The following is a 9,109-nucleotide window of genomic DNA, read 5'->3' on the forward strand; positions in this document are numbered from 1 at the left end:
AGTGGAGTGTAGTGGGTTTGAGAGCATAAAATTCCAAGCGATCCATACGTCGTGATAATTTCTTTCACTATCGGAGTTAGACTGCAGGTAATAAAACATTTGGAAACTGTTGGAGTGTCAGAGAGAAAACTAGAGACTGCAAATTATTGAAACACTAAATTAGTAATATCAGCATTATGAAACATTGTAAATAAGAATACTAGTTTTGCAATTTAAAAAACATGAAAACGTCGTGCTTCATCATGATCTACTGAATTTGAGACAGTTCTAACGTTACCCTGCAAAATAACAATATTTCCTAAACATGCATCGTTACAATACCATTACTAATTTCAGCTTCATGAATTGTTAAATTTGAAAGGGTACGAAAAAAAAAATGAAATAAAATAAAAGAAAACCGGTAAGCACTACACTGTGGATGGATGTGTAGAGATAGATGTGAAGAAGCAAAAAAATAAATAAAAGAAATTACTAAAATAGTAAAATTTAAATAGATATTAGACTGGGCCAAAAAAAACGAAGAATTTTTTTTTTTAGTGGTACTGTAAAAACATTGTTCATGACGACAAATAAAAATTATCCTGAAAGTTTGAGCCTTTAATATTAATATTAAGGGGTGTATCGTTACAGCTATTGATTTTTTAACAGTTACCGCATTTTTTTACCCAAAATCCGTCAATTATCAATCTGAAAAATTTTATCAATCCATATTTTTGGAGGAAATTAAATTTCCTACAAAAAAGCTCTCTTACTAAATTGACGTAGATCGAGCCATTTCCTTGTAATCGTACCTTAAACATTGATTTGTTTTTTCAAATTTTTCTTTGAATTTTTGATTTTTGTAATTACCAGAAAAATCAATATTTTCATAGATCGAACCATTATTTTTGTGGGAAATTTGATGCTCTACAAAAAAGGTCTCTTAACATTTTTCATGAAATTCACTCCTTTAAAAGTTATTCGACATTGAATCCCAATCAATGGAAAGCGTTGAGAAGCAATCTGTGCGATCTTCGGTCAAAAAAAACTATAGTTTCGGAGTTTCAGCAGATCGCGATGCTTTATGAACCAAGGCCTTCAAATGAAGTCGTAATATACAATAAATGTAATAAGTAACAGATTATATCGGCCGTTTAACGAATCTAGTTTTGCTCTTCCTATTTTGAAACACCATGCGGTATCTTCACAAGCGACTAGTTTTTGTACTTTTAATTAAATCACTTTTATTACGGTGAATTCTTAAATAAATAACATGAATAGTCAATGAAATCAGAGTACAAATTACGATTTAACACAATTTCAAATGATATAACATCTAATTTGACTTTAACGTTTTGTATTTCGGTCATACCAGACACGACCTTTGACAAGTGCTAATATTCAATGAAACAAAAGACAGAACGTCCAAGATCTAAATTAATGAATATAAATTAAATCAGTGTAAATATGTATAGATTAGAAGCAAAAAAAAAAAAAAAAATTACACAAAAAAAAAAAGAGTACTTTGCCACTTGCCGCAACTAGAGATGACCAGAAAGGAAGATTAAAAAGACAATGAGTGGATCATATGATGATATGGATAGAAGAGTGGATGTGTAAGTACAATGTATGTAAGTGGATGCATAAGTGAGGTTAAAGGACCCGTTTAGAAAGTCCATAATCTCAAATTTGTTGAATAACACACTGGGCTGTGTACGGATGGCGCGTTATGATGTAATCTTAGTAGTAATAACCGGTGTCCGTTAGCCGAAAAACACATTGAGAAAGTGTTTCGATAAAAACGCTGTAAATATACGAAATGTTGTATTCCATTTAAAGTACTTACCCAAAACGCAGAGCCACAAAAGTTGTCCATCGAATGGTTTGACATGATGCCACATTTACTCCTAAGCCAGACGTTAACGGCGAATTTTACGTCGTTGTAACCTTACCATTCGTCCCTCTCGTCTATTCTGCAAAGCACAAAAATATTAACGTTTTAATTAACGAACTTGATCCTACACACCACAATGCGGGCTATCGTCATTGCTGATTGCACATGTCATACACAAGGGGGACGGGAACTACCGTTGCTAACCAATTCGATAGGAGAAAGTGTGCTTGGCGTTCCGCGAATAACGCTGACAATAGAGATGGCGTACTCACTTCGCATCTGCACACTTAAGGGTGCGTTCCAATATTGACTCCCAGTCACTCCCAGTGCTTTCAACAATCTCTTATCTTTTTTGCTCTGTCTCTGTGCTAGGGAGTTTTTAGCGCTGCCGGTTATTTTCGGAACACACCCTAGGCTTTGCCCAACGAATCGTCGCGGCAAGTGGTTTTCAAATTTTGGCCGATTTCTTTTTACGTCAATTTTCTGACACAAGTCGACACTAAGTGATTTTATCGGTCGGATCTAACGGGATAAGCGGGTTAATGAAACCCCCTTTATTACATTCCCGGTCAACGTTCTGTTTACGTAAAATTCACCTTCGCGAGTTCACTGTATTCAAATACTTACATTTTCTGTTCGGCCGACCGAGATGCCTGATTACAAGTACACGATACTAGCGGCACGTTGCGGCTCCATTCGCGAATATTTTCAAATATTTCTCGTGGGAAAACTATTGGTCAATATAACCATATACTCTCGGAACTTTTTTGTAGACCTCATCGAGACCTTGAAAACTCCTAAACATAAAATTCCTCTATCTGTAGAGTTTGGTCAGCATTCGCATCATCGTGTTCAGACTCGGCTTACAAATATCGTTATATCTACAAATCTATTGATCTGCTCGAAGCGAAATATAGCCTAAAACCTGATCGGACGTTATAGCTATTCGTAGAAAAAAAAACAATCAAAATCAATTCGGTAGTTCTGGAGTTATAAGCTAATATACGGACGGACGGACAAGTCGAGAGACGTTGAGTTCTATCGTACATATTACAGAGAAAAAGAGAAGAGAAGAGAAGAAGAAGAAAAGAGATTAATAATTGATACTTGATGTATACATACGGCTCGTATATTCAAATAAAACTACTTCATATCATCTCACTTTGTGCTGATTACAATCCGCTCTCCCCTCCACTCTTCCTATTCCTATCAGTGAACAAGCGAATGTTAAAGTTATTTCGATTATACTTTAGGAGTCGTATATTTCTAAAATTACGGAAGACTTATAATTCTTATTCGAAAACAATTAATTGCGTTGTCAATAGACCTAATAGATAAAGAAATCCTTATAATTGCATTATCAACATGTCACTGCAATCGTTGCAGGCAATTCTTGATTAATTTCAGAATAAAAAAAACTTTTTACACAATACAATAATCGGCGACTATTGTCTGCAAAATTACGTACATGTAATTTAAAAAACAAAGATCCCCTGACTGTAGAATTTATCAAAATAATCAAATACAATCCCGGATACTGAAAAATACGTAATAACAGTCATAGTTTCTTTCTCTGTCATAATAAAGAACTGTAGTTGATTTATAGCTGTATCTGCTTCATACATAACATCACAGAAAGGTGATATCGAATACTCTGCGATACTGCGAAATTAAATTAAATAGGTCAATACTCAATAATATACATAATATGTGTGTAGTTGTTTATACCTTAGAATAAGTGTTCCAGGGGCGTGTTATTTTCTCGTCGTTTGTAATAAATCACATTTAAAAATAACCGAGTTATTCATTTACATATGCGGTTCACACGTATCATGGCCGTCGTCTTCGGTAAGACTGGGGGGAAATTTTTGTAACGTGTTACAGTTTAATTGCCGAACTTAGCGCAGGTATAAACTCTAACTGATGATTACTAAAAACGTACAACAGTTGATTATCCCGGAACGCAGTTCTTCCCTGGTGAAAATGATTTCTAAGATTTTCTACGAATTTTTAAGGAAATTGAGACATTTCGTAAAATTCTGTACAAAAAATTGTTCTCGTACAAAATTGTAAATATTACATAGTTTCGAATAAAAAGTTGTAGATTTTCATGAAAGTTTGTATTTTTTCAGTAAAAAACTTACAAGATACAACAATTTTTAACGAAAATGAACAATTATTTACAAAAAACTATGCATGTTTACAATTTTGTACAAAACAATACCAAATATTCCAATTTCTGTAAACATCGGAAAACTTGAAGAAAAAAACAAAAAAAAAAACCAACAACAATACGATAAACTAATTTCTTTTCGCCTGTCAAGTAAATACCGGCAACACACGAGTTCTCATATAATAATAGAGAAGACGCTTCCCATTTCAAGACAATCATTAATTTAGACCGCGTTCATTGCTATGCGGCCCTCGGGACAACAATTGTCAATTTAACCCACAAATTGACTCTGAATGAAATGTTGCACACGCAAAGTGAACACAAGGAATCAACTGTGTGCACGTATAATACAGTGACGCAACCACGTGTTCATCAGTGTCGATTCCACTTGACAGTGGACACGTGGTACTACATACGTACTGCTATTGCTATGCATACGAGTTCGCGTAATAATTCTGATACATTTCTTTGTTTTTTTTAACGTTAACTGTCATCAGATTCGAAAATTATTGCATCATATACATATAACACTTACGCGGCCAGTCCGTTGAACTAGAAAAGTCGTTGAATGTTTCGAGAATATACATACTTTTACACACAGTTTATAGATATACTGTTTTTTGTAATTCTCTGGTAGAGTAAAAACAGAGTTTTCCTTAGTACAATTTACGCTGAAAAATACACTCTTTTATATTAAAAATAAAAAAAATAAAAAAATAAATAATACTGAATGATGGCAAAAAAAAACTGTTTTACTATTACTGTTAACTGGTTTCCTATTATTTTAACTTTTTTTTTATAAATCACGCCCTAGTTTTGACTCGTTTTCTAGATATGCGATATTTTGTCTAATATCTCAAATCTTGTATGTGTAATTCCGCTGATAAAAACACACACACTTGAAAATGATTAAAATTAAATTCAAATGATTTAGAGGATATGTGATGTTTGTTTGTTACAGCAGAACGAATCTATGTATAATTACACATCACAATATAACTTCATTCCGGTTACACTGAGAATGATATTTTTCCGAATAACATTAAAAATATAGAAGTAAAGTTTAGGACCGCTGCATAAATGCAGAGTATGAAGAATGATTCACAGTTTTGTACATTATGTATAGTCCGTCCAATTGCTGCAACTGTGACACAACAATTACTAACCATGGTAACGAAGTAGGAAAAATTGTATACCTGAAAGCGTGAAAAAACACTTGTTCTACAATGCTTGAAAAATAATAAGACCGTTGGAATTACATGCAATCATAGAGTACACACGATATTACCCACAGTATAAATACTGTGAGGTATTATATTCCGTTATCAAGTGTGAAAAAATACGTGGAGGTATGTACAGTACATGTAGCATAACGCGATATGGTTCCACAATATTTTATCAGAAAAAATGCATAAACATTGTATATATGTACAGCAGCTTGGCTGATGACAAGAGATAAGATTAATCCGCATTTTGCTTGTCATGCTCAACGCGTATTGCCTCATATATGATGTTGAGTTACATGCAAGGAAATGTTTGACCGTTATTTCATACATTGAGAGAAATTTTTAATTCCGGTTACCGCTCAGTCTTTAACTATTTTCATTTTTTACCACAATCGAAAAATATAGTTCTAGGTACAAAATGAAAATTAGTTTTCCAGCTGTTACCAGAAAGTCTAGTATCCGTTACTGTTCTTTCTCATTACGATCACTGTTACTATATTTTCTTGCAACTGTTGCAAAAATTTAATGCTTGTGCAGCAATAAATTTATGTTAAGTCCTTATTTAACTAAAAAAATAGAGTATAAATAAACGAATAAACTGATTTTGCGTTACAAGTACCAAAAAAGGATCGGTAATAGTGCAAAATGGTTCGGCGTACCTCGTTTTTCGTATTTCCATCAATATTCAAACAGTTTTTTTTAACCATACCTGTTTACTGAATTTTTCGAGTAACTACAACAAATGAAATTTTTCTCAGTGTACTCGATCATGAGGACTAGGGTTTGCATATTACGAAAATATGCTAGCTAGTGTGAATACTAGTTCGAACACATTCCTTGTACCCTTCAACAAGTAGGTACTTTCACTAGCTAGCTGAAAAAAAAAATGACATTTATCGAGTAATTGTAAGACACGTGGTTCAATAAGAAATGAATTAATGTTGCTTCCTGAAATCAATATCGCCACCTCATGTTTCCAAGAGTTTAACGATACGTACGGACGCAGAGATTAATTAGGTGGATTTTATGATATTCGAATGAGATTTCGATATCACAGACCTGTGCAGTGGATCGATCGATGCAGCTCTAATTCTGAAACACCTTACGTCGCAAAATATGCAAACGCACGCTTGTAACAAACCATTTATACAAGCCATGCCATTGCCACACCGCACGAGCAACAGTATACGAAGTTGAATACTGTCCTCATTTGTCCCCAATAAGCTACCCTATCGCATGACGGAGAAAGGTATAAAAGCCAACTGTATCGAATTACATTATGCTCCGATTTTTTTTAAATCAAATTATCGTTGTTACGATGTCAGATTTACTCAGTATATACTCGTTGGAAAATTATTCAGTGTATGAATTTCAAATCTATTATGTAATATGCGTTCGATCGAATTCGAATTTCCTTGGGTATGACACAGTATAATCGATTGTCTGCATGGTACCCGTTTTCAAAACTACTAAAACAGATGGCCCATAGCGTCGAAAGTTGACGTATCCCTAGACACGGTAAATATTGGAATTTCTAATTTCTAAAAAGAATTTGTCAAGATTCATAATTGTAACGATCATTGTCGCGGACTTTTAACCCCGTTAGCAAACTACAAGTTTCCGGACGCTTCTTATCGTTAAAATGTATATTGTTCGAAACAACAAAGGAAGCATATAACAATGATTCACGTTAGAGTTAAAATAAACTGTATGATCGTAAGCCTGGAGCTTAATTCGCTTCAACTATTATCAGTCATGCTGTATTCCAGCAAACCTGCGTACTTGTTGTTCACGATTTGAACCCGCATTCACAATCGTTTCATCTTCTTAATTGCAATGTGCGTCTGATATAAATAATTTCTGTTGCCATTCTGATCAATGTATTTCATTAATCTAAGTGATTCGGAATAAATTGTTCAAAGTCTGATACAGTGGTATTTTTTTCTGATATTTAGTAAATTATTTTTTAAATAAATCAATAATAAACTACAATTGCTTACCACAAAAACCACATTGCATCCGCAATTAAACGTATATGTGTTTCGTATTATATGTACTTTGAAATATATATTATTCATGATAAAGGTACGAGGAATCGGATTAATCAATAAAAATGAATTGGCACAGATTATAAATTGTAGATAGGTAGATGAGTAGGTATATTTAAACAATTGAAGTATATTAAATTGATGACCGTCAAAGTTTTCGTTATAAATCATCGGAAATATGATATTTTGGCGATAATTTAAACTCAACAGAGGATCTATTCGATCGTCAAGTTTTTTCATATGTGAACTGTGATGTTGTATTTTATATAAATCATGGAAAATCGAGTAATCCGTGGCATATTTCTTATCAGTTATGATATTGCTATACACACACAATGGGGCAAGATAAAATTTTGCGTAAATACGTGATACTGCACTTTACGTACCAACGATATCTGTGCCTTCGGAAAATGACTAACAAGTATCGGGTGGACTGAAAATCATTCGGAAGTATTTTTACGATTTATAGGTACTTGTAACAAAATATAAGCCGTGTGCTAAATCCGATCGATAAAAAAAATGTATAATACAACTTACCGTTCCTGCGCACAAACACTGTATAATTACAGTCTCGGCACTTCAGCGGCGGAATAAAATCGCTATACCCGAAGAAGTTTGATAAAAACGTAAAGAGGGATGTGCAAGAAAGAATTACACTATAAATATATTATGCCCTGCGCAACTTCAATGTAATAATACACGTTCGGTACATATTACATATTGTGTTATGGTTTTACTCTGAACTTTGAAGATAAAATCCTCAGGATTGTACCGTTATTTACGAATATATAAACTGTGGTGTAGGATAAATCAGGCACAGTTCAATATATCCCTGGGTTAATAATTTCAACGCAATCCGGAGTCTAAAATTTGTCAAGCACTGAACTGAGCTTTAAAGGTTTTTTTTTTTTTCTTCACTTACGTGCTGGGTTTTAATCCGCAGTGTACTCAACGTTTCGTAATTCGCGAAAGATTGTCGATAACTTTTTATAATATCATTGGGTAAACTAAAATTTGTTGCCATGTGTATTGAGCACAGATGTTCTTAATTCGGTATAACTTTGCACGCTTGAATTATCGCACGAGTTCGTAAGAGCCGCGCCAAGCCGCTCGTTCGCTGGCTGTTCACCGACTAACAATGAATACATTGACTATCGTCACTCGACACTAATTGTACAAGGAGGGATATATCCGTCAGTGAATGTACCGTACGCAACAAGTCGTGGTAGCGATCAATGTGAAATTCGAACGTTACGTAGATCATTTGTCAATATCCGTGTTTCTGCAGGCGCGTCCGAGAAATATATGTGCAATGGACAAATAATTGTAGTATCCATAAATTTGATTCTAAATAAATAAATAACTAAAATACGTTGAATCTTTCTTCATAAAATCATTACTCTGTGTACCAAAAATTTATTATAGCTTATTATATCCAGTATTTTCGCAGGATTAATTAATGATTGGTCTCCGTAAGTCGGTTTTCAGATTTAAATATACTAGCTGTTTATAATACTGTGTTTTAACAGCGTGATTGATATGAGAGGTGATGGAGCATTGAACTAAACGATTGTCATATATACACCGAACCGATATATTGTATTTGTGAGATGTCAATGATTTCATAACATTACCGACATAAAAATATTTAAAGATTTATACGTTCGTCGTCTGTTACGCTGTAAATGATTTCGAATTGAATCAAATCAAAAGGAATCACCTCATTCACTTCATTCATCGGAAGATTAGCGCTTCCCATTTTTGTCATTCATCGGTTTACGATTACAAC

General features: G+C 33.8%; 1 protein-coding gene across 11 annotated transcripts in view; it reads right to left on the minus strand.

The window, feature by feature from the left end:
- Positions 1-8,457, minus strand: part of MRP (Multidrug-Resistance like Protein 1) — a 29,010-nt gene extending 20,553 nt beyond the window's left edge. For 8 of the 11 annotated variants that reach the window (XM_046619239.2, XM_069134830.1, XM_046619233.2 and 5 more), the window contains exons 1-2: positions 8,243-8,457; positions 1,826-1,952 (exon numbers count right to left, since the gene is read on the minus strand). In XM_046619239.2, the coding sequence (XP_046475195.1) occupies positions 1,826-1,870 (45 nt within the window). In that variant the 5' untranslated portion in view covers positions 1,871-1,952; positions 8,243-8,457. Of the gene's footprint in view, positions 1-1,825; positions 1,953-2,077; positions 2,097-7,706; positions 7,726-7,857; positions 7,920-8,242 lie in introns of those variants that run through there. The other 3 variants (XM_069134822.1, XM_069134823.1, XM_069134824.1) reach the window with 3 other exon arrangements.
- Between the last annotated feature and the right edge of the window lie 652 nt (positions 8,458-9,109).

This window comes from Neodiprion pinetum, chromosome 3, assembly GCF_021155775.2.
Source record: "Neodiprion pinetum isolate iyNeoPine1 chromosome 3, iyNeoPine1.2, whole genome shotgun sequence".
Lineage (NCBI taxonomy): Eukaryota > Metazoa > Arthropoda > Insecta > Hymenoptera > Diprionidae > Neodiprion > Neodiprion pinetum.